This window comes from Mustela nivalis (genome assembly GCF_964662115.1).
Source record: "Mustela nivalis genome assembly, chromosome: 5".
Classification (NCBI taxonomy): domain Eukaryota; kingdom Metazoa; phylum Chordata; class Mammalia; order Carnivora; family Mustelidae; genus Mustela; species Mustela nivalis.
The window spans coordinates 40,148,435-40,175,197 of record NC_139024.1 but is presented as its reverse complement, the minus strand read 5'-3'; the positions used below and the strand labels follow the sequence as shown (position 1 = coordinate 40,175,197).

At 41.5% G+C, this 26,763-nt stretch overlaps 1 protein-coding gene and 2 long non-coding RNA genes across 14 annotated transcripts in view; 1 reads left to right on the top strand and 2 right to left on the bottom strand.

Moving 5' to 3' along the window:
- Window positions 1-26,763, bottom strand: part of BACH2 (BTB domain and CNC homolog 2) — a 358,349-nt gene that overhangs the window by 57,964 nt on the left and 273,622 nt on the right. For all 12 annotated transcript variants that reach the window (XM_082730571.1, XM_082730565.1, XM_082730562.1 and 9 more), the window contains one exon: window positions 22,431-22,685. In XM_082730571.1, the coding sequence (XP_082586697.1) occupies window positions 22,431-22,673 (243 nt within the window). In that variant the 5' untranslated portion in view covers window positions 22,674-22,685. The remainder of the gene's footprint in view (window positions 1-22,430; window positions 22,686-26,763) is intronic.
- Window positions 799-4,784, top strand: LOC309864794. Its single transcript, XR_014311766.1, has 3 exons — window positions 799-2,367; window positions 2,800-2,894; window positions 3,454-4,784. It is a non-coding gene; the product is annotated as an uncharacterized lncRNA (long non-coding RNA).
- On the bottom strand, window positions 9,438-21,921 carry LOC309864798. The gene is made up of 2 exons (XR_014311770.1): window positions 21,138-21,921; window positions 9,438-20,388 (listed from the first exon to the last, which is right to left on the bottom strand). It is a non-coding gene; the product is annotated as an uncharacterized lncRNA (long non-coding RNA).

Below are 26,763 nucleotides of genomic sequence, written 5' to 3'. Positions count from 1 at the left end.
TTTTGGGCTAAGAGACAATTGTATTTGAAGCAAGTAACAGTAGGAGCTGGAATAGAAATCTGTGCCAAGTAGAGCCGACCTAGACCTGCTCAACATTAAGCCCAGCAGGGGACTACCCTGTGGGCATGCTGGGTGTCTCAAGGGGGATTCTGAAGCCTTCTTCCTACCATGAATCATGATGATGACCATGAACAAAAGACCCATGTCCCATGTCCCAGGTACTCACTCCTATCCTACAAAGCATTCATATTATCCCCAGGAGCTAGGCTCAGGGGTTCAGGGATTTGCCCAGGGCTAAACTGGTTGGTATGGGAGCTGTTGCTTTCAAGACACTACTCTCTCTAATCCTCCTGCTTCATAAAAACCATGCTCTTTAATAAGAACTACTCCTGGCCAGAGAGCAGGGGTTGCCTGAGATAAAGAGAAAGAGTGATTCTGGGACCAGGCCTGAGGTAGACATGGGCATCCTGGATTTTCTAGTAGTCCGTTACGTGACCCTGAGTATTTCATGCTGCAATTTGGAATTTCTTTTCTTTTTAAATTGACATATAATGTATTATTTGTTTCAGGGGTACAGGTCTGTGATTCATCAGTCTTACACAATTCACAGCACACACCATAGCACATACTCTCCCCAGTCACCCCATCCCTCCTACTGCCCTCTCCTCCCCCCTCCAACAACCCTCAGTTTGTTTCCTGCGTTTAAAACTCTCTTATGGTTTGTTTCCCTCCCCAGTCCCATCTTTTTTCATTTTTCCCTCCCTTCCCCCACAACCCCCCAACCTGCCTCTCAAATTCCTCATATCAGTAAGATCATATGCTAATTTTCTTTCTCTGATTGACTTATTTCCCTTAGCACAATACCCTCTAGTTCCATCCATGTCATCGCAAATGGCAAGATTTCATTTCTTAGGGCTGCATAGTAGTCCATTGTGTATATATTCTTTGGTCTTTCTTTAAAAGACAAAATTGTATCAGGCTCAGTGTATAGCTGAGCCCCTCAAAAGAATGAATAAGTGTCTAGAAAATGCTGGAGTGCTTCCACCTAGACTCAGAGACACACACACCACAGGTATGTCCATCCTGCAGAATCACGAGGAGGTGGATGATAGAAACAGCCGTGGTTATAACATAAAAACCTTAACCCATGGACTCTGCCTGTTTACTCTGTCCTAAGGCATTCGAGTTTTAGAGCTTGAGTATTTTTTCCTTCCATGGAAGTAATGTTAATGTGACTAAAAAAATTGTGTAAAAAACATGTACCATAAAATATACCACCATGATCATTTTTAAGTGTACAATTCAGTCGTATTACGTATATTCATTGCTGTGACACTGATCTCCAGGACTTTTTTTATCTTGAAAATCTGAACTACTGTAACCATTAAACAACCCCCTTCCCCTTCCATCCCCCAGGCCCTGGTAACCACCATTCTTTTTCTGTCTCTGTAAATCTGACTACTTCAGGTATGTCATATACGTGGACTCATGCAGTATCTATCTTTTGGGGACTGGTTTATTTCACTAACATGGCTTTTGAATGAAGTCCAGGGAGATGGGAAGAACAGGTTTGAAGAATGAGAGGGAGAGGGCCAACCCACCTCCCCTCTGTTTCTGCTCTCGACCAAAAAAAGATGGTCTCTCGGAGTGTTCTCTTGGGCTGGACCACAGTGAGCAGAACGACGAGGGCCCTCCAGACCACAGTGGGTTCAAGGCCCCTCATCTCCACCAACGAGTTTCTAGTGAGGGCCCTCGTTACCAGAGTCCCCATTTTAAGTACATTTTCTGAAGTCCACAGAATCTCAGCAATTTTTGAAGAATTCTCATGAAAAGCTCTCAGCATCTTCCTGGGGGAGGGAGAATTGGAATAAATAAGGCCTCCTTATTTTGAGAGCAGCCTCTGTCGGAATCTTGGCGCGAGAGCAGATGAGGCAATGGAATGCTAATGAAGAGTTTCAAAGCTGCCAGAGCCTGCTCTTGAGGAACGAAATATGCTTAGAATGTGTGTCCCTCATGGACGCAGGCGTGGGGCATGGAAGGAAGGGAAGTTTGGGTTCAAACTGAAAGACAGCCTGTGGAATCTGGTCACATGTCAAAGGGGTCATTGGCAAAAAATGTCTGGGAACCACTGTTACACTCGGGCTGAACCCTGCAGGGCCACCCCCACCAACACTGCCTCACGCGTTACTGTGACTAGGGCCACATCTTCGGCACGAATTCCTCGTTTCCCACCGAAACTTCCAGCCAGCACCCAGAACGAGGGAGGCATTCTATAGCAGCTCCGCGTGGGAGCCCGACTCTTAGAGTCAGAAGACCGTGCCCTGGGAGGTAACCTTCTCATCTGACCTGACAGAGCTCAACTTGCCAGTAGGTTTATTTGTAAAAATAAATTAATTAATTTAAAAAAATTCTATGGAAAGACGTCTACCAGGCAATCCTAATTATCCTTGCCCAAGCCTGCTGTGAAATTCTCAGTAGGTCTTTCTGGTTTTACGTTTTCCCTCCACCGGACTGCTGACCAATCCCTGATCTTAACCCCCCCCCCCCAAACCCTTGTTTCCTCTCTTAAACCTGCTCCCGGGACAAACTTTCCTTCCCACCCTCAGTTCAAGGCAACTCCTATCTTTCGGGTATTGCAGCCAAAACCCTCATTTATCTTGGATCCTTTTCTCTCTCCCATATCCCACTTCCAATCAGTTAGTGGGAAATTCTGGCAGCTTTGCCTTCAAAACAGAGTCGGAATCCAAACCTTTGCCTCCCCTCCCTGCTACGTTCTTGTCTAAACCACCTCTCGTTTAGGTGATTGCCGGAGAGGCTTCGGTCCTATCCCTGCTTCTGCCCTTGACCCTTTGCTGCCTATTCTCAAACCTGCATCCAGAGCATCCTTTGGAAAGGTAAGCTGGATTACATCCCTGTTCTAGCCAGAAACCGCCAAAAGACTTCTACTCCCCCGAAGGGAAGCCAGTCACGAAGCAGCCTATCGGCGGTGCTGTGATCTGTCTCCTCCTAACCCTAGCTCTCACCCTGGTCTCTCTGTGTTGCCTGCTTGGTGAGACCTTTCTGAGCTCCTCTATCTAGAATTTCAACTCCTGTCCTCATGAACTAGTCCCCTCCCCGCTTTCTTTTCCCTTGTAGCACTGATCACCAACATACTCTTCCTGTTTACCATATGTAAACCCTAGAGGGAGGATAAACTTTGTGAAGGTATGGGGCTTACCTGTACACAGCCAGTGCTCAGTGCAAATCTGTTGGAAGAGATGAATGGCTCTTTCTGGCCATTCAGGTCTCCGTTCAAAGGCTGCCTCCTTGGGGAAGCCTTCCCGGGCCACCCTGTTTAATCCTGCCTCTCCCGTTGATGGCTGTTTATCTATCACCCTGTTGATTTTATTTTTAGCACTTACCACAGTCTAAAGTTATCTTGTTTTCTTTTTTGTCTTTCCCACTAAAATGTAGGTCCAGGAGAACTCCAACTTACTCTGTCCTATCCTACGCAAGATGCCCAACTCTTACAACAGGGTTTGGCCCAGAGTAGGTGCTCTGTGAATGCTTCCTGAATGAACGGAGCACCTTCAGGACAAGATCAGTTCACATCGATTATGTTTGCCCCAACTTTCTAACCTGAAAATTTCAATCTATAGAAAAAAATGAAAGAAATGTACATTCTTATGCCATTAATCTGGATTCACCAACTATTCAATTTTGCTCAATTTATGTACTCTCTTTACTATCAACATGTACACACACACACACACACACACACACACACACACATTTCTTTCCAGAACCATCTGAAAATAAATTACATTTTCACCTCTAAATACTTCAGCATATATCTCTTGAGAATAAGGACATTCTATATAAAAAATACCATTTTCCTACCCAAGAAAAGTAATGTTGATGTAACATTATAAACTAATATACAGTTTATATTCAGGGTCTCTAAATTGCTCCAGTGATGTCCCTTACAGATTTGTTTTCAATCTGAGAGCCAATCAAAGGTCACTGATTGTGTTTACCTAGGACAGTCCCTTGTCACTCTGCCTTTCATGACACTGATGTTTTTGCAAAGTTCAGGCTAGCGGTCTTGAAGAATGTCCCACAGGGGATGTCTAGTCATAGCACCAGATGCAAAACTTAATCTAACTTATTCTTCTATTCTGTGTGTTCTACTAACCAGTTTAATATACAGTGAATTCGTTTTTTGTTTGTTTAAATTTTTAGGTTTGCTCCTTTTCATCTTTTTGCCTAAATTTTAATTATTTGCCTATGTAAAACATTTAAATAATTAAAAAAAGTCAACATCAAATAAAAAGATATGCTCAGAGCTTCACTCTTATCCTAAACTTTTCAGTCCTTTCACCCCCTTTCAATAGGTCACTTTTTCCATAATTCTTTATCTTTTCTGTTTCTTTTTATAAAATCTGCAAATGTGTTTATGCATGTATATGCTTATAAGTTATACATATACTTTTATACATTATAAATATATATTCTTATTTTCCTTTTTTCCTTGCACAAAAGGACCATATCATATATAGTGTATGCGTTCTTTTGCATCTTATTTTTGCCTTCTAAAATATATCCTGGGGGTGCCTGGGTGGCTCAGTGGGTTAAAGCCTCTGCTTTCGACTCAGGTCATGATCCCAGGGTCCTGGGATTGAGCCCCACACTGCGCTCTCTGCTTGGCAGGGAACCTGCTTCCCTTCCTCTCTCTCTGCCTGTGTCTCTGCCTACTTGTGATCTCTGTGTGTCAAATAAATAAATAAAATCTTTAAAAAATAAAATAAAATATATCCTGGAAATTACTCCTTATCAGTACATGGAGCTGTTTTTTTTTTTTCTTTCTTATGACCACATTGTATGTGGTTATATAGTTGTACATATGTGGATAATCTTGCACATGTGTTGTTTTATATTTGTACAAATCCATCATTTTTTAGTGGATTGTTATGGACTGAATTATATCCTCTACTAAACTCCACAGTTTGAATCCCTAATCTCTCATGTGACTGTATTTGGAGATGGGTCATTAAGGACATAATTAAGGTTAAATGATGCCATAAGGTGAGGCCTTGATCTCACAGGAGTGGTGTCTTTATGAGAACAGAAGAGACCCATTGCTCTCTCTCTGTACACAGAGGAAAGGCCAAGTGAGGACACAGCAAGAAGGTGGCTGCTATAAGCCTCCGGCCTCCAGAACTGTGAGAAAATACATTTCTGTTTAAGCCACCCAATCTGTGGTATGTTGTGGTGGCAGCCTGAACTGACCAAAACATGGGTATTAGAAGAATCAAATACTGCAGACCTCCCATGTAAAAAAACTACAGTTGACTGAAGAAAAAAGTCACTTAAAAAAAAAAAACAACTTAAAAGAGGAGACATTTCTGGAGGTCCCTGAGGAGGAGGAAGTAAGGAAGACCCAGCATTCTGCTGGCTGCAGAGGAGGTATTAGTTTGCTTATGAAATAAAAGTTGTTTTAAACCCCGGCATGAGACTTACAGGTGCAGACCCATTAGAGCATTACTTTCTATTCTGACTCACTCTTCTGAAATTTGAGTCGTACACGTGTCAGTTGTCTTCTCCCAGATTTTGGGCACGATGGAGGGGAACCACCTTATTGCTGCAGGGCCCCTACACATAGCTCCCTCTGACATGGGAAACGTGGAGAGGAATGAAAGCGGTTAAGTTCCAGGGGCACCCGGGGGTCTAGGCTGCTCAGGATCTGGGGGTGGGGAGTGACTTTGCGGTATCTTCTTTTAATAAAGCCCAGTTAAAGATGAAAGAAGCATTTTACTGTTAGTTTTGTAAAATGTCATCATCCCTCTGATTAGTATAAAAACATGTCCTTATTACTGAACATTCTGACACATCTCTGACCAGAATCTGTATACAACCAGGGCCTAATGTAAATACTAAAAGTTACTGAGTAACTTTCCAATGCGGATCTGTAGAGATATTTATGTATGTTGGAAAATACCTATGAAAGGACCCTCCTTTTCTTTGGTTTCAGTACTTGTACTCCAGGCTGACAGGAAAGCAGAGACACTCTTCACATCTTGTCCTTTCCTCATAGCTGCATAAGGTTTGACAGGAGGGTGAGACTTTCCTTCTCTACCTGGGGATGCATAGGGTCAAAGACTTGGAAAACATCTGAGCTATTTCCATTTAAAATAACACTAGTGATTTCTAGAAGCGTCACTCTGGAAAACATACAGAAAGGCAAGGGCATCTGTAAGTTTCAATGACCAAGGGTAAACCTAACTATGAAGAAAGGTCTTCAATTTTTCACAAGAAGGAACTAGAAGAAATCTAGTCCCTCTATTGCTTTTTGGTTGTTTTTCACGTGAGTACAAGTTTGTTCAGCCCAAGGGAAGTACTGGAGTTTCTTAGGAGAATGCAGATCTCTGGACTGGACAGAAGGGGCCAGAAAGCATGGGGGCTGGGTAGAGCACTGGCACTTATAGAGAGAAAACCAATGAAGCCCACAGAACCTCTGAAATCACATAGAAAGTCATATTTGAAGTTTTATTCTTCCAATATTATGCTCCAAACTTCACTTGGTCTTGCTTCTTTTCTTTCCCTTCTATCCACTGAACTGTTCAAATAACTCTTTATTATAGAAATGTAATAATGCACACTGTAGGAAGTGGAAAATGCAGACAAGCAAAACAAAATCCATCATATTCTACCATTCATATGTCACCATTGTTAACATTTTAGCACATACCCCTACGGCTCTTTCTTTACACACACACACACACACACACACACACACACACACACACACACACACACACGTACATTATCTTTTAACCAAACCAAGATACAACCAGTGTATCATTCCCCAGTCGCCTTTCCCCATTAGCACCAGCTTTCCATTTCAAGAAAGTTTCATTTAATTACCAAGATCACATTTGAATTTCTCCAATTTCCTCCCAAAAGTTATATAACTGGTTGTCCAAACCAATAACCACTCCAGGACCATATATTGTATCTGGTTTCTAAATCCCTTAAATCTTGTTTAATTTAGCCTCGCCCCATTTTTATGACACTGACTTACTAAAGAAATCAGGCCATTTGTCCTGTAAAAAGGCGCACCCCCTGCATTTGACCTGTTGCTTCCTTCATGGTGTTGTGAAGCCCATTTCTCTTCTCTAATCCTTGATTTTCCTATAACTGGAAGCTGTATAAAAGGCTTTAGGAAGTCAAGCTGTACACTGAATCCATCATTGGGAATGATGTAATTTTAATGAATATTTGTATCCGAAGACATCTGATGCCTGGTTGGCCCACCAAGTGATGCTCAGAGTGGTCCCTGCCTGTGTGGGTGTGAACACAGTGTGTATGTTTTGTTACCTGGTGTCTCTCTGTGTTGCTTTGTATTACAGTTATGTCCATCAAACTTTCATCACCATGGTTTTACTCATAAGCGATCACCTTTGCCTGAATCTGTTCCTGGCATTATTTTTTCAAAGATTTTATTTATTTATTTGACAGACAGAGATCTCAAGTAGGGGGAGAGGCACGCAGAGAGAGAAAGAGGAGGAAGCAGGCTCCCTGTCAGGGCTCCATCCCAGGACCCTGGGATCATACCTGAGCCGAAGGCAGATGCTTTAACCCACTGAGCCACCGAGGTGCCCCTGTTCCTGGCATTTTAAAACATGTGATACCAGATTACAAATAACCCCAAGGCAAGGGCTTTGTGATCTAGAAATCTGGTATCTCCCTGTGGGTCCTTATATGCAGGTGTGCTAAGTAAAACGTGACGCTTATAGTATCACTCGAGTGTCATACTCCCTAAGAGGTGATTTAGGGAACATACCTGTACATAGTAGCTTCAGTGAGATAAACTGTTGGAGATGAAATATTTCCCAAATTACTGAAGTTAAGATGAAAGCCACACTCCTGACTAGACCTCATTGTTAGCAGAGAAACCAGCAATGGGGGTCTGAGTGTTAGAGTTAATCTCTGTCCCTGCCTGCCCCTATGACTCTTCTCTTTTCTGAGGACCATTGCTTCCTGGTAATTTTGGCCATTATCTACATTATCTACAGAGAAAGAGGGAACACAAGCAGGGAGAGTAGGAGAGGGAGAAGGAAGCTTCCTGCTGAGGAGGAAGCCCCATGCGGGGCTTGATCCCAGGACCCTGGGATCATGACTGGAGCCGAAGGCAGATGCTTAACGACTGGGCGAGCCCGGGGCCCCGGGTTCCTCAGACCCGTCTCTTCAGTTCTGTACTCTCAGTGCCTTTGGCAGATATAAAGCCCCACAAATACCTATCAACAGTCCATGGCCTTTTTCCTCCTCCTGTGTGTTCCCATGTCTAATTTTCTGCGATCTGTGGAAGGTGCTATCATTCTCCCTGTCTTCTCTCCAGGGCACAGACCTTTCTCAGCTCATGCTAGGATCAGGGTGAATCTCCTGGCTGTGCCCTCTCTGTGGAGTAAGTTTGTTGTTCCATCCTTTAACCATTTCATTGCTCAACAGATATTCCTTAAACTATTTTTCATTATATTGCTTCTTGACTCACATTTCAGTGAATTTCTATTGCTTATCTGATCAAGATTAAACTCTTTTGTCTAAATTTTATTCTTTCATGCTAAGGGCCCATGTACTCTTACATATTTTGAATTACTTCCCTAACTCTGCCATTTGTGCTATCAAAGCTGGCTCCTCAATGCCCCGTGAATGCTTCCTTTGGGGTTCTGGCCATGCCTGTGACCTCTCCTGGAGCGTGTCTCCCCATGTGCTCCCCAAGAAAGTCCTATTGGTCCTGTGAGTGTTCATTTTAGGTGGTCTAAATTTCACGGATGCAATGAAAAGAAAATCCTGTCTTTTCCCACACTGCAAACAACGGCCAACAATACTTGACAGCTACAATGAATGCTCTTGAATTGTTCAGCTTTGATTTCATTGGTTTTATCTTGATTCTTCAACAATATTGTAAACTCTTTGAAGGAAATGATCTTGCCTTATATTTCTAAGTAAATCCCCAAAGAAGTGACCTATGAAAAGGGTCATGGGTTCTATGCCTCTGCGTCTACGAATTGCTTTCCTTAAGCCACCTTGTCCTTGTAAGTATATGTTTTAAACATACCACCCATACACACCCCAACTCCTCTGAAGATAATTCTGTATTTTTTGTTAAAGATTTTATTTATTTATTTGATCTCTCAAATAAATAAATATTATTTGATTTATTTTATTTGATATCTCTCTCTGTCAAATAAATAAATAGAGAGAGAGATCACAAGTAGGAAGAGAGGCAGGCAGAGAGAGAGGGGGAAGCAGGCTCCCTGCAGAGCAGAGAGCCTGATGCGGGACTCGATCCCAGAACTCTGGAATCATGACCTGAGCTGAAGGCAGAAGCTTTAACCCACTGAGCCATCCAGGCGCCCCAATTCTGTATTTTTTTAAAAAGTTTTTTAAAGATTTAATTTATTTATTTGACAGAGAAGAGAGACAGAGAGCGAGGGGGGAACACAAGCAGAGCAAGTGGGAGGGGGAGAAGCAGGCCTCCTACTGAGCAGGGAGCCTGATATGGGGCTTAATCCCAGGACCCTGAGATCATGACCTGAGCCGAAGGCAGACGCTTAACGACTGAGCCACCCAGGCATCCCAATTCTGTATTTTTTTTGTACCTTATTTCAGTGTCTAGCATCTTACACTGCTATAAAATTCTCCTTTAATACAGCCGAAATCCCTCAGATGTAGCGAGGACACTATTTCTTCTGTTCTGTGAATGAGAACATCTGGTCAACATTTACTGTAACCGCCTTAAATAAGAGGCACACAGATACTTTGTCAAACAGAACTTTGAAAGGTCATCGCTTTTCTCTCTGTGAACATCTTGTAAATCTGATAGATTAAAGTCCCCCCCCCAAATCTCCACAGTTACAAAAGATGTGCCTCAAATATCTTTTAGTACCCTACTAATTTCCCCAAACTATGAACTTCTTACCCTAAATCCTGGTGTTCCGTAGTCCTAGTCTTCCCACCTTCCTATACAGGGCACACAGCTCTCAACTCCTGGGTGACTACAGCTTCTCTAGGGAGAAAGAAGATTCCCACAGTCTAAGGTGTCTCCTGGGAAGGAAGAAGCGGTCTGCTACTAGAGCTCTCATCGTTACGTGGCAAGACCTGAAAGTCCTGTCTTTTTTTAGCAGATATTTTCATGGCCCTTTAGTAACTTTTCTGTTTCTCCCCACCCTTCTCTTTTTATAACCAATGAAACAAGGATAATAGGTCAGTTGCAAGGCGTCAGAAGCCTCTGCGGACAGATCTCTGAAGTGACTTGCACACATAATTCCATTCCAACCCACGTCACTCAACACGGCTCAGCCTATGCGTGTGTGGCTGCCGCTCTCACAGACCTGCCTGCCCTACTCTGTTCTGCTTGCTGAGGCTGGCTCCGTGCAAGGTATCACCTCTCTATTATCTTTAGGAAGAATGATATGTCAGCAGCCCTTGCAAAGAAAGAATTGAAAAAGAGGGACCAGTGGCTTAGTCCTTGTGGGTGTCTCAGTCAGTTAAGCTTCTGCCTTTGGTTCAGGTCATAATCCCAGCATCCTGGGATCGAGTCCGGCATTGGGCTCCTTGCTCAGCAGGGGGCCTGCTTCTCCTTCTGCCCTGCCTGTTCTCTCTCTCTGGCAAATAAATAAATAAAATCTTAAAAAAAAGAAAAAAAGAAACAACAGAGCAAAAATGAAGACTCAAATAATCAGAAAAAAATGAGTTGCCATTGTATTTTATACCATCCTTTACAAAGCAGAAGACAAAATGAGATAGTTGCTACTTCAGCTGTAACTGTGACCCTTCTGTATCCTTCCTTTGATTTTCTTCTAAACACAGGAATCTTTTGTTGGCTAAATCCCAGCTCTTTTTTTTTTTTTTCCACCCCTGGGCCAACTTTCTGGCTTGCTTGGGAACAGCTGCCGGTATTTCTTTTTGTTGCCAGTCAGTCAAAAAATGTGCTCACGTTGGAGGCCTGGCTCCATCCCACCCAGGGGGCTGAATGCATTAACTTTTCACACACAGTCTTTGCCAGGCTGCACACAGAAGTCCATCTCAGACAGTAAAGCTCCCCGAATGATCAGCTAGCTTGGAGTTGGTGCCAACGTCGGGTAGAGAGACTGTCAACATATTTTAGGAGTCTATGGCAGAGTGATAAGTTTTACTATATGCACCGAGTTAATAGGAAAAAGAACACTTCTGAGATATCAGGAAACCAAAAGTGCCATTATTTAATTGCTCCACTCCTGAAAGCAAAAACAATGCCACCTTTGATCTAGCCTGTGATTTGGTTAAAAACCAAAACAAACAAGGATAGAAACATAAGGTATTAACTGATCACTGCCAATAATTTTGTTTTACTTCCTTTGTGCTTCTAAGAGCAGCCTTTTTTACTGACAGCCACACACCACTCCAATGTCTGGATATGATCCATTTTATTAAGAAATTCCTGAATCATTTTCCTGGTTTACAGCTTGTCCAACCAAGAATCCAGGTGTTCTCACCCTAAGAAGGGTCTCTTTCAAAAGCTTCTGCATGTACAACCGTACTCCCAACAGAAATGTCATGGACACCTCAACAATAAAGCTGAAACCTGAAGCAGTCTGGTGACAATTCCAACTTTTTGAACGGAATGTGAATGCATTAAGATTATCAGGTAACTTTACTGAAACCCTCACATTTGTGTCCAGTGTTAATGCTGCCAAAGAAAAGACAGAATACAAACTGACTCTTGGATTCCAAAACTGAGTATTTTGGTGTGGAAACTGTATTTTCTTGTAACTCATTTAAAAAACACACCATGATTTCACTGTTTAATTGCAGTCTCAGTTTTCAGGAAGCAAAGAGAAACAAGATACATAATCGATGTTTCTCTTCCGTTTGGCTTCCAGCCTAAATGGTCCTGTGCTTTTATTGGCAAAGCAGGGCAGGTAATAACAGTGAACAAGAAACCTATTCTAAGAAGAGCTGGCTCAAGTGAAGTACCACTACATCATGAGTGACTCAACCATCTACTCGAGAGTGATTACTCTGCAACGATGAAGCCATGCTAATTGGACAATGGCTTGCTGCCAGTTCATGTTGGCATGACCTACAATACCCTTGGCTGATGGCCACGTTTCTCTAGCACACTTTTTTTTTTTTTTTTGGTTATCTGGATGGGAAGTGGAAATAATTTTTAAAAACTCTCTCCAGTGCTCTTTAACTTCTTTTTAAAATTTTTAAAAATATTTATAAAAAGATTTTATTTATTTATTAGACAGAGATCACAAGTAGGCAGAGAGAGAGGAGGAAGCAGGCTCCCTGTTGAGCAGAGAGCCCGACGCGGGGCTCGATCCCAGCACCCTGAGATCATGACATGAGCTGAAGGCAGAGGCGTTAACCCACTGAGCCACCTAGGCGCCCCTGCTATTTAACTTCTTATCATGAAGTAAAAGTTTAATTGAGGACCCCGTTAAAGGCCTGGGTTCTATGATTAAATATGACAAAATAATAGTTATGATTACTGATCAAGTGACGAACTTTACAGCTCTGAACTTTGTCTTTAAAGCTATTATTAATCTTAATTGAAATAGCTAAGAGACTCTATAATAGGGGAAAGAAATGTAAGGAACATTTAATACATATATATACCGAAGAGGTTTGAACTGAATAGATGTGCCGGTAACTAATTTTATAAAATGTAATGCAAACAACTTGATGGTCAAAAGCTTTGTTTAAATCCATTTAAAAATGTTGACTACTGAGGTCATCTCCTATGATCCAGGGATAAATAGGTGTAGTGGAAAGAATCCTTAAATTGGCTTTGAAACCAGGTCACTTAAAAATAATTTTTAGATGTCTTAGTTTTTGTCAACTCAACTCCTTCTACTATGCCAAAATAGGAGCGCATTTCTGCTAAGTTTCTTTAAATAGGACTTACTGGCCTCAGGATTTAAAAAATGTAAGAGGTTTGGAAACAGCTTATGCATTTCAGTTTTAAAATTAGCTATTGCTGTGGCTATTTTCACACCAGATTTCCCTCCCTCTGTATCAGCACCATTGAGCAGCCTTTGGAGGTGGAATTACAATAGTATTCGCTCCTCTTTTCTTGGCTTCGCTTTATTACACCCCCATTTGAGACTGAGGCCCAGATTTCAGGGCTGGAAGTCACCTTTACGTTACTATAAATAAATTCTGCCTTTAGGCATTTCAAAATTATCAGCATGATTCTAGGACTTGAAAACTTCTTGCTTGCCAGCAACTAGTTACCTGGGATATTTTGACTTATTATTTATTTGCTTTTTTTTTTTTTTTTTCATCTGCTGCCAAGTCTCACTAATGCAACCTGGAAAATTGCACCACAGCTTTTAGTGAGGATTCTGAGGTAAGAGCCATTTCATCAGAGAAGACAGTGCTTTCCTTTTATGGGCATAATAACACCTCCTGTTTATGTAGCGCCATCCTTCGAGGAAGTCTAACAGATTGCATTTCAATAATTTGAACAGCAGCCCTGCAAGTCAAGCTGGTCATCAGTGTTGCTCTTCCCTACAAACTCGTGTGGAAATGGAGGTCATTAAATGCAATTATGTTTTTCAAAACTCTAAAACCTTTGGAAATGGTGAGAGAGCGATAACTGGAATCTTCTGTGACTTGCTTGTGTTCTAGGTTATCAAACAGCCCTGTGGTTCTACAGCTCTTCAACTGTCATCTCTTGAGGACCGTTTCTGAAAAGTCAGGGGGAATTCACCAAGATGAGCTGGAGAAGTGAGCTTGCTCCTTTTGTGAAATCCTGTGGTTCTTTCTTTTCCTGACTGGTTTGCCTCCCATCTCTGTGGCCCCATCCTACCTCTCAATCCAAACATTCCTCCTCTCTCTCTGACCAGTAGGATTTATTCTCTCCCTCTGGCAGGAACCTATAAAGTTCAAGGGCTATGAACCTACAGCACAGGGTCAGGCCTCAGAGATCATTTTCAGAGAAGGATGTGCCTTGCTAAGTTGAGTCTGCCCACTTGGTCAGTAGATCCCAACATCTTTCAAGTACCTAAGAGCATTTGGTTAGCAATTGGTCTTCTGTCTTCTGTATTATCAAGTTTTTTTGTCTCTTTTGCAACATTCTCAGCAGCCCAAGTCTTAGTCAGGATGGGCTAGGCTGTGCTGAGGAAGCAACCACCAGTTCTTAATGGCTTAACATAAAGGTTTATTTCTTATTCATGTCAGAGTCTGATTTGAGTCAGATGACTCTTCTCTAACAGTGACTTGGGATCTGGGCTACAGTTTCAACATCGCAGAGTTCTTGGAGTTCTTTGACACCAAGTTAAATGGTTGGGAAAGAACATGAAGAACTAATACCTACTTTTAACTGTCTCAAACCACAAGTGACCCATGACTTCTACTCATGTTTCTTTGGCTATATCTAGTTACATGGCATACCTGATCATAAATTTGGTCTTTTTGTGTGTCCAGAGAAGAGAGGAAAGTTGGATGTGGGTGAATACTGATCATCTTTACACAGAGTGCAAACATGCTGGAATTTCTTCCCACTTAAAACAGAAGAACCAAATGAAACCTTTAACACCATTTCCCTCCTGCTGCTGGCCCATTTTTCTGCTCCCTTTAACTCAAAAAGCCTAAAAAATGGAGCCTACCTTAGCTTTTAAATTCCTTTCTTCCCATTCTCTTTAGGACATAACAACAGTTCTTTTTTTTTTTTTTTTAATCCCTCTGCTCCCTGAAAAGTGCTCCATGAAATCACTGATGGCTTCCAAAGCGATAGACGGTCAATTTTCAGACTTCATTTTAGCTGACTATTAGCATCATTTGACATAGATGATTACTTTCTCCTCCTTAGAATGCTTTCTTTACCTAGCTTCCAACACATTATATATTTCTGCTTTTCCTTCTATTCCAAAGGTTGTTCCTTCTTGGTCTAACCCACTGGCTTCTCTTTATTCCTCTGACTTCTTAATTTTAAAAAGCCCAGGTTTCAATCCTGAACCTCCTCCCCAGCCCCCCTTCCTGATCTACACTTAGTCTCTTGATGATTGTATTTTGTCTTATGGCTTTCAATATCCCCAGTAATCTGGTATTAAAACTTCTATCTCCAAACTGAACTTGTCCCATGAATTCCAGCCATGCATATCCTACTGTATGCCAGACATCTCTACTTTGATGTTGACACACATCTCCAATGTAATTTGTATGAAACAAAACTCACTTCCATGCTTAACACTTGAAACCTACTCTTCCCCATCTTCGTCAATCCCAGTTAATGGCAACCCCACTCTTCCAACAGCTCAGACCTTGGTGTTCTTCCAACTTTGGAGTTCTCTTTAAGTCCTCTCTTTCTCTCCTTCCATCCTAAGTCCATCCTACAAGGAAATCCCATAAGTTCTACCTTAAAAATGTCACCAGAATCTGATACTGATCATCACTCTACTGTTATCACTCTGATCTGGGCCATTTGTCATGCCTGGGCTGTTGCCTTAACATCTTAGGTGTTTTCCTTGTTTTTGCCTTTGTCCTCTCTTTCAGTCTATTTTCTTTCTTTCTCTCTTTCTTTCTTTCTTTCTTTTTTAAAGATTTTATTTACTTGACAAAGAGAGAGATCTGAGCATGCATGTGAGAGTGTGTACAAGCAGGGGGAGTGGCAGGCAGAGGGAAAAGGAGAAGCAGGTTCCCCTTCAGAGCAGGGAGCTTGATGTAGGACTCAATCCCAGGACCCCAAGATCATGATCTGAGCCAAAGGCAGACGCTTAATCTGCTGAGCCACCAAGCGTCGCTCTTTCATCTATTTTCATATAGTAGTCAAAATGATCCTCTGTGAAACTCTCCAAGTGGCCTCCCAGCTCATTCCAAGAAAAGGTAATGTATCTCAAGTTCATAGCCTGGTTCTGTTACCCAACACGTCTCCTGCCATTCTACCACTTGCTCATTCTGTTACTGTGTGTCAGTCATGCCAAGTCCATTCCTGACTCAGAGCCTTTTCCTTGCTATTCCTTCTGCCTAGACCACCCAAATGTCAGCATGGCTGGTTCCCTCACCTCCTTCAAGTCTCTACTCAAAGTCACCCCCTCAAAAAGGTCCCTTTTAACCATCCTATCTATCTATCTACTTACTGAGTGTAGTTGGTACTCCATGGTACATTAGTTTCAGGTGTACAAAATAGTGATTCAATGAATTTATACAACAGTCTATGTTCACCACAAGTGTAGCTACCATCTGTCACCACACAATGTCATTGTTCACCACTGTATTTAAAACTGCAGTGCCCTGACATTCCTTACACCCTTCTGTTTTATTCTCAATGGTATCTAACCAAGTACATATTACATTTATTTTTTGTCTCTCTTCCCTCTCCCCCACTGGAATATAAATTTAGTTTTGTTCCCTAGGTTCACCCAATAGCTAGAATAGTGCCTCCTGGTAAAGAGTTGGGCCTTGATACATATTTGTTGAATGAATGAAAAAATGAGTGAGGGAACAGGAGCCCAAAGAGGCTGACTGATTTGGTCAAGACCTTACGTGTGGTTAGTGCCAAGGTTCTAACCTTGTGGTTAGTGATTCAAGGTTCAAACTATGGTTTTCCCAGCAGCTCATGGCTGATGCTCCTCAAATCTACAATTTTGCCTATTACTCTTCTTCAGTGTTTTGTTTAGGTGGTGAATGGGGGGAGGCCAAAGGGCTGGCTCTGTGATCTGGGGTGGGTGAGTGTTTTGTTCTTCTTATCTGGATCATGCCACTCCCCAAATATCTCAATTACTGTTTGCCACCAATTTTCACCTCCCCCAGAGTTACACTCAGGCTAAGAGTGCTGCTGGCAAACCGTGTTGCAGTGTTAAGTACTTTCTGTAGTTTTACACACTGAAAAGACTGTCCAAAGATAATGATGACTGTCTTACTGCTTCTTTAAAAGACTGGACCCAAGCCATCCCAGAGACCTTAACAGCTTTCATCTCCTCTGAAAACTTTCAGTCAAGAAGATTCTACAATTTCCTCATTGGTCTCTGCACCTGGCAGGACTACTCCAAGAACCTTCTTTATTGCCCCCTGTGGTTAGGACTTCACAACAAATGCCTTTGCTTCAGAATCCTTCTGGGTCAGTTTTCCTTTCTGTTTAGCCCTGAAAAATTGCAAACTGCCTTAAAATGTTGAGAGAGAGAGAGAGAGAGAAGTGAAAGAGAGAGAAAGCAAAAGACAGAGATAGAAAGTGAGCCAGCCAAAGTTTGAAATATATGTATACCCAAGAAAGCAAGTGGTCCACTTGAGGGGTCTATTTCCCCTTCCCAAGAGCTACCGTCTGCATGAAAACTCCCCCTTCTCTAAGAGGGTGAAAGACCATCAGCAGTAAGCCCAAAGAAAGTTGGTAGAGCTTTGACACGAACATGTTTTCCTCCTCTTGTTTTAAAAATATTTATTTATTTTTCCTAAATAAAAATTATGTATCTTTAAGAAATGCGATGTTTTGATTACCACAAACTAATTAACATGTCTATCACCTCCCATGGTTATCCTTTGTGTGTGTGTGTGTGTGGTGAGAACACTTGAGATCTATTCTTTGAGTGAATTTCAATTATATAATACATTATTATTAACTACAGTCACCATGCTGTACTTCAAGTTTCCGGAACTTATTCATCTTATAACTGAAAGTTTGTACCCTTTGATCAATATTTCCACTTTGCCCTACCCCCTCCCTGAAGCTTCTAACTCTCTGTTACTATCATTTGACTTTTTTTAGATGCCACATATAGCGAGATCCCGCATTATTTGTCTTTCTATGTCTGGCTTGCACTTAGCATAATGTCCTCCAGGTTTACTCGTGTTGCCGCAAACAGCAGGATTTCTTTCCTTTCCTGAATACTATTCACACACACACAGCACCTTTTCTTTATCCAGTCATCTGTCAACAGACGAGTTGTTTTCACATCTGGGCTATTGTGACTAATGCTACAGAGAACACGGGAGTGCAGATATCTCTTTCAGAGAGTGATTGTATTTCTTACAGATATATACCCAAAGTGGTATTGCTGGATCACTTGGGAGCTCTGTTTTTGATTTTTTGAGGAATCTCCAGCCTATTTCCACAGAGTCTGTACCAATTTACTTTCCCACCAACAGTGCACAAGGGTGGGTTCCCTTTTCTCCACATTCTGGGAGGAAGCCGAGCAGCCCCATGAGGATGGGGCTGCCAGGCAAATCCACTGTGGGCTCCATGTCCTCCAAGGAAGCACACCCCATTCCTGCCCTCTGTACTCAACACAACTTCAGGGTTGTGATGCCGCTTCCAGCACGGCTGGCATCCAGCCCCAAAGAGTCTCCATGACTACAGCTAAGAAGGTGTTGAGCCAACTTTAATACTAATGAGCAGTGTAGTAACGGCCTTGCAGTGCTTGGCACATCGACCACTTTCTCTTCATCTCTTAGCACAAAATACACTTACTAATTATAAACTAAATGATCTGTTTTATTATTTAACGAAAGTACTAAGTGCAATGCCTTATGCCTTACTTTTTGCTGATACACATTCTTGGGTGTGTTTTTCAATAGGGAGCCAACACTCAAGTCATATAAACTCTAGGGACTGTCATTCCACTTAAGGGGAAAAAAACCTAAAATACAAAACAGAAGAAAAAAGAAAAAAAGAAGAGCAAGACATTTCAATTATTCCTTGACTTCCTTAGAAGGACATCTCTATTTTTGTTTCACTCCCTTTAGTTTAGAGGCTTCAGTGCGTACTGTGAGTGGCTCTAAATTGCCAGGAAGAGCCTTGACCATATGGAGTCAGGATTTTGGGGTAGAACTGCACAACTGGACAACCAGATACCAGAAATGGATTTGGTCTAAACTGACCAAGTAGAGGAGCGGGAGGGGCAGCAGTATGTATCTGGAACTTTCATAGTCCAAGAAAGAGCTTTTAGACTCAGCCACGAAGGCCCCCTGAGAAGCACAGAGACTGGCGAGGAAGTGTAGAGGTGGGCCAAGTGTGAACAAGGCTGGGACAAACCAGAAGTTGATTTGAATTTGGTGACAGGATAATGTTGAGGTTTAAAAATTTCAAAGGCATTAATCAAATGCTTTTTTTTTTTTAAGGATTTTATTTATTTATTTGACAGAGAGAGAGAGAGAGAGAGAGTGAGCGAGAGAGCACACAAGTAGGTAGAGCGGCAGGCAGAGGGAGAAGCAAGAGTCTGATGTGGGGCTCGATCCCAGGACCCTGGGATCATGACCTGAGCTGAAGGCAGATGCCTAACCGACTGAGCCAACCAGGTGCAAATGTTTTTTTCTTACATCCTATAAGGCAAATACTGATTAGTTCCAAACAGGTACTTTCCATGGTAATGTTTGCGATGTTTGCCTGTTCACGACCTGATTCAAATTCTAAAGTCATTCACTAAGCTAAGTGGGACAGTGACTGTAGAGCCTGCAAGGACATTTTAGTGTGCAGACAAGGAGAGGAAAACAATGCTTAGCACTTGAGGCCACAGGAGGTGCTCTAGGCAGAAAGAGTGGGCTCTTGGAAGGAGGCCTCAGAAACAATTACAGTCCCATAAAGGAAAATGCCACTGTGGCTGGCTTGCATATCCCATCAGCAAGATACTGAAGCTGGGTTACTGACAATATGAATTCATGTTTCATAGGAAGGAAAAAAATCTGGTTATACCTGAAGGCTTCAGGTACCTGAGCATCAGGTTTTAACAGTTTGGAAATATAGATCATTTTATATGACTAGGGAGAAAGAAAATCAACAGATTGTATATTCCCACTTAGCTAGAACACAAACAATCAAAAAGGCCAAACAGCAGATTTTTGTGTGATGTCTATACAAAGTGCCTCCTGCTTTAAAGAGTCCCTATGCTGGCGTGTCTGGGTGGCTCAGTTGGGTGAGTGTCTGTCTCTTGATTTTGGCTCAGGTCATGATCTCAGGGTCTGAGGTCAAGCTCCTGAGTAGGGCTCTATGCTCAGTGGGGCGTCTGCTTGAGATTCCCTCTGTACTCTCTCTCTCTCTCTCCCTCTCCAATAAATAAATAAATCTTTAAAAAAAAAAAATGAAGAGTCCCCAGTGCCGAGGAAATAAGTTTTTATCAGGGATTTGATCTAAAGAAACTTCTAGTTATGCCATATGCATTTATATCCTGATTTCCTTTAAGTTTTACTGCCTTGGTATTGTATTATGATAAGTAGTTAGAGGAATTCAGAGTTTAAAGGGTTTTTATGGATAGAAACTGGGACTCAGAGGTGGGCTAAATGTCTTGATTAGGATCCCAGAGCTAACTGAGGGCAGGCCAGGGCTTAGGGCACGTGGTCCAACAAGTCTCAAGATGTGGCCAATGGTCTCTGAAGAGAGACTAAATTACTTGAGATATGATTTTCATTTTAAATATATTTTAAAATAACCTATTTTTTAAATCAGTAAAAAACATATAAATGAAATATCAAACAGATACAGATAATAAATAAACTACAAGCTCCATCCTCTCCCCAAGATCTTTCTGGATAATTGGAAGTTTTCCAAATATTTCCAGAGAATTCCAAAGTTGGAATAAGTTACAAAGGCATTCTTGCTGCCCATCTAGAGAAGAAAGGATCTTATATTTGATGAATACCTACTATGGGATAGAGACGATGCTGAGAACTTTCATGCTCATGGTCTCACCTAGTGATGGGTTAAATATTCGCCCATTGATGTGCATGAGGAAAAAGCCAACTCAGGATCACACCACAGCTGCCATTCCTTGGCCTCCCCACGTTAGTTGGTACATAAGCTTCCCTCCCTACAACCAGCCCTGATGACATTATCTGCAACCAATTTGTCCTTTTGCCTCTGGTATTGGGGTCTTTCTAGTTATCTAATTCCTAGGGGGGTGAGAAGTGGTACAGGAGCCTTTCAGGTGGGTACATACAAAAGAAGAAGAATGTGAACATGTTAAGTGCTTATGCCTTCCTCACTCTTAGCTGGCCACTCTCTGGTTCTACAGGGTCAAAAGCAGATGTTGTTTAACAAGGGACTGGATCTGGTGACCCTCCCCGACACCTGTGCCTTGTTTGCATTTTTTGTTTTTTTTTTATGTTGAATTTGGATGCCTTTCTGTGGAGCAGGCACTTGCCCCACCACATCCTAGTGTCTTACACACATCCTGCTTTACTTATTTATATCATTTGCTAAGCTTCCAGAGGCATTTGGGTTGTGACCCCCCCGGGGATTTAATGCTATCTGTACTCATTAGCACCTCCCATCAGAGTCATGGGGTCTCTGGCATCTTCCAGAATTGTTGTGACAAGCTTCTCAGTTGCTGTGGGTCACCGCACAACTTCTGGGGCTCCTGCTGCCTAGACAATGGATTTGAGTTGTACCTCTGGGAACTATGGAGTACACAGCCTGCCCAGCTGTTGGGGGGCAGTCCTAGCGTTACACACTGTAGAGCTGCACCGCGAAAACTCCTGGACCTTAACCCAAAGTGTAAGGCTGCTCAGCGTTACCCTTGGTCTCATGTAAAAGAAAGGGAGCAAAGAGGATGGAAATAGAGGAATTGTATACACAGTACAAAGGGTGACCAATTTCATGTTTTATCATTATGAACCCCATCTTTTAAGTTCTTGCAGCTTAGGCCATCCACCCGAATAATGTCAGCTCTCAACAGAACGGGTCCTGCTACCAGCATCCCTACAGTAGCAGATATCACTGTACTCAGTAAGTAATTAAGAAACATGAGTAGGGGGCGCCTGGGTGGCTCAGTGGGTTAAAGCCTCTGCCTTCGGCTCAGGTCATGATCTCAGGGTCCTGGGATCGAGGCCCGCATCGGGCTCTCTGCTCGGCAGGGAGCCTGCTTCCTCCTCTCTCTCTGCCTACTTGTGATCTGCCTGTCAAATAAATAAATAAAAATCTTTATTAAAAAAAAAGAAAAAAAAAAGAAACATGCGTAGGGTCTTTTCAACAGCAAGTGAGGACAGCAAGTTTGCACTTCTTAGAATCCTACTGTATTAACTGTGAAAATTACTGATTGCTTTTACTTTTCCCCCAAGCCAGGAAGGTACTGTGAATACTCTCAATCTTTTACTCTCAAGGGAAATCAAGGGCTCCTTCACCCATCTGAAAGAGAAAAATCATAGCCACGGTCCCAGTGACTCAGATCCCACATCTTGGACTGTGACAAACTTGGGCTGTCCTACTCAAAACCTGAAGAGTAAGTGAACTAGAAACTACGAGTGGCTGGGAGCCAGGTGAGGTGAGATTCCCTGATAGAAAGATGCTCCGTTCAGATTCACGCATCCGAGAGTTTAAGTGCATCAAATAGAAACTGGCTACGCCACAAACCTAACAGTGGTGGGGATCTGGACATCAGCCCCTGAGCAGGAATGGGGCGCAGGGTCCACCTTCTACCTCCTACTTAACCAGCTGTCTACACAAGCAACCACACAAACAGACCAAATGACTGTACCTCCTCAGGCAAGCTGACCACCAAGTCATTTTTCGTCTGTCCAACCAGCGCCTGCCAGAAGTATTCACTGCACGCGGCCAGCACAGCCCGGTGGGCCCGGAACTCCTTCCTTTCCACGATCAGAGTCACGTCACAGAGAATATCCTTTTTCCGCTGGTCATTGAGGCCCAGGAGGATGTTGGTGCAGTGGACTGTGGACTCATACACATACATGGGGGAGTCAGGCTTCTCATCCACAGACATGCCGTTCACACCCTGAAACAAAGAAAGAAAGGCAGGGTCACCAGGGCTACCTGAGTCAGATGTAGAAGGTGAGAAGAATGTCATAGTTCCTGTGTCCCACAGACAGGAGCCAGGCAAAAAGGAAAGCTGTCCATTAGCGCATTCACGTTCAGCACAATGAGCTCAGAAAACACATCTGGAAAGTCACGTTCAGTGGCTGATTTTTATCTTTCCCACTCATTGTGCCCTTTCACCCCCTGGAACAAAGCCAGGCCTTTTAATAAAACACTCCAGAACATTTAAAACACATATGCACTCTAAAACTTGGTAGTTTGGATTTTGCTAGGCGACTGAAAAGGGAATGTCCACATACACATGGTTCCAATTCAAGTATCGACTGAACTTTGTGTTAAGGAGAAATGAATCATTTAGAAGTGTTTGCTATGCTCTCTTGACAAAGTACCTGTAAGCTCCTAGGTTGACGTTTGGCTAAGATGCCAAGCAGAATAAATATCTAATCACAATACATCATTGACCAAGTGAAGTAAACCGCATGTGTACTAAAGGGTCAGTAGAGTGACCTATCACAATTGCCCTCCGCCGCTTCAAGATAAAGCATAACCAGTGGAATGCTGGTGTTGCTCAGGAAAAGCTCTTGAAAAGAAGTGGACTTGTGCTGCCATTATCCCAGCAGACTTGATATACATCCTCTTTAAGGAAACACAATATATCACATTCAGAGTCATAGAAAAAATGTATTCCACAGTGAAGACTACTTTTACAAAAGGGTTCTTTGCTGCAAGAAGTATCCACTGATGTACTTGAGGAAGTCGTATCTGTAATTAATTTACATACCATAGTTTTTCAGAAATGTCTACTACTACAAATTCCAATCAAGTTTTGCTTTCCTTTTGGCTTCATTCTTATTTATTTTAATAACTTTAACCCACAATAAATTGTGTATAGTTATAGTGGGTGGTTTGATACATTTGAGCATATGTATGCAACTACGAAACCATCATCACAATCAAGACAGGGAAATCTACATCACCAGAAGAATCTCTCTAGGCCTCTCTCTGTACCCTCCCCTTCCCCCCAAAACCACAGGTCTGCTTTTTGACACACTATATTAGTTTGTATTTTCTATATTTTATGTAAATGGACTCCTACAGATTATGTTCTTTTATGTCTGGCTTCTTTTTTTTTTTTAAAGATTTTATTTATTTTTTTTGACAGAGATCACAAGTAGGCAAAGAGGCAGGCAGAGAGAGAGGGAGAAGCAGGCTCCCTGCTGAGCAGAGAGCCCGATGCAGGGCTCCATCCCAGGCCCCTGAGATCAAGACCTGAGCTGACAGCAGAGGCTTTAACCCACTGAGCCACCTGGGCGCCCCTATGTCTGGCTTCTTTTACTCAGTGTGGTTATTTTGCAATTCATCCAAGTTGCAAGCATCAAATGGTTGTTCCTTTATTGCTGAGTAGCGTTCCATTGTATGGATACAGAACAAGTTTTAAACCATTCATCTACTGGAGGGTCTTTGGGTGTTTCCAGTTTTGGGCTATTACAAATAAAGCTGCTATGAATTAGTGTATAAATCTCTGCATGAACATATGCTTTCATTTATCTTGTGTAAATTCCTAGGGGTAGAATGGATGGATCATTTGGTATGTGTAAGTCTAGCTTCTTGAGAGACTGTCCCTGTTTTCTACAATGGTAGCATTTCACATTTCAGCAGCACAGTATGAGAGTTCTAGCTTTCACATCCTTGCCACCAGTTGTTAAGCTCAGTCTCTCTAATTTTGGCCATTCTAATACCACAGTATCTCTTTGTGGTTTTATTAATTTGCTTTTTTTCTAATGACTGAAGACGCTGAACATCTTTCGTGTGCTTATTTGCCATCTGTTTACCTTCTTTGGAGAGATGTGTATTCAGATTCTTTGTCCATTTCCTCCTGGTCTGTTTCCTTATTACTGAGTTTTGAGCATTCTTTAAATACTCTGAATAAAAGTCCTTTATCAGATATGTGATTTGCCAGTACTTTCTCCAAGTCTGTAGCTTATCTTTTCATTCTTTTTTAAAAAAATTATTTTAATTAGCATATAATGTATTATTGCCCCAGGGGTACAGGTCTGTGAATCATCAGGCTTACACAGTTCACAGCACCCACCATAGCACATACCTTCCCCCAATGATCGTAACACAACCACCCTCTCCCTAACACCCCACCCCCAGCAACCCTCAGTTTGTTTTGTGAGATTAAGAGTCTCTTATGGTTTGTCTCCCTCCCGATCCCACCTTGTTTCATTTTTTCCTTCCTTACCCCCCACAAACCCCCACTCTGCCTCTCAAATTCCTCATATGAGAGAGATCATAATTGTCTTTCTCTGAGTGACTTATTTCACTCAACATAATACCCTCTAGTTCCATCCCCATCATTGCCAATGGCAAGATTTCATTTCTTTTGATGGCCATCAAAAGATGAATGGATTCATCAACAGATGAATTCAACAGATGAATGGATAAAGAAGATGTGGTATATATATACAATGGAATACTATGCAGCTGCCTTTTCATTCTCTTAACAGTGTTTTTCAAAGAGTGGAAAGTCTTCAACTGATGAAGACCAATCAAGCAATTCTTTCTTTTATGGATGATGCTTTTGGTGGCATATCTAAAAAAACTTTGCCTAAACCAAGGTTATATCTTTTTTTTTTAGATTTATACAGATATTACTATTTTAGAGTAATTATAAATGATTCTGCTTTTTAATTTAAATTTCTAATTCTTCATTGCTAGTATATAGTAATATAAATTGTTTTTGTGTATTGATCTTGTGTCCTGCAGTTTTTCCCAATTTGTTTATTAGTTCTCACAGTCTTTTTTTTTTTTTTTTTTGGTATTAACAGATTTTCTAAAACACACATGCTCTCCGAATGAAGATATTTTACTTCCCTTCCAATCTGAAAGATTTTGGTGTCTTTTTCTTGCTTACTGCATTGGCTACAACCACTAGTGCAATGTTGAATAGAAGTTGTAAGAGAAAAGATCCTTGCCTTGTTCCTGTTGTTATGGGAACACTTCAACCTTTCACTGTTATTTATGATGATAGGTATCAGTGCTTCATAGACGCCCCGATTGAGTTGAAGAAATTTCTTTCTATTCCTAGTTTATTGGGAATTTCTTTTTTAAAAAATCAAGAATGGATGCTGGATTTTGTTAAATGTGTTTTCTACATGTATTAATAATCACACAATTTTTTTAGTGTGTTGATATGAATAATAGGATTGGTTTTTGATATTAAATCAACTTTGCACCTCTAAAATAAACTCCTCTTGACCATAATGTATTTGTTTTGTTACACATTGTTGGATTCATTTTTTTAACATTTTGCTAAGAAATTTTGCTGTCTATGCTCATATGGGATTTTAATCTGTAGTCTTCTTTTCATATATAAGTATTTAATCAGGGTAATGATGGTCTCACAAAATGAGTTGGGAAATATTTCTTACTCTTCAGTTTTCCAGAAAAGCTTTTGTAGAATTGATATCATTTCTTCCTTAAATATTTGATAGAATTTACCTGTGAAATCTCCCTGGCCTGGAGTTTTAACTACCAATTCAAATTTTTAAAAAATTGTCAAATTCATGGCATAAGGTTGTACATAATATTTCCTTATTTTCCTTTTAATATCAGTAGAATCTATGTTGGAGTTCACATTTCTGATATTGGGAACTTGGGTCATTTTTCTTTCCTTTCTGATCAGGTTGGGTCGAGATTTTTATCATTTTTATAAATATTCCCAAAGAACTAGACTTTTGTTAAACTGATTTTCTTATTATTCTATCTTTATTACACTGATTTCTGCTTTCCTTGTTGTACCCTTTCTTCTGCTTACTTTAGGCTTTAATTTGCTCTTCTTTTTTATTTTTATTACCTTTTATTATTTTTTAAATTTTATTTTAACTCCTATATAGTTAACATAGTTAATTAGTTTCAGGTGTAAAATGTAGTTATTCACTAATTCTATATATTGTATACTCAGTGCTCACCACGATACGTGTATTCTTAAACCCCTTCTGCTATTTCACCCATTCCCCCTGCCCCATCTCCCT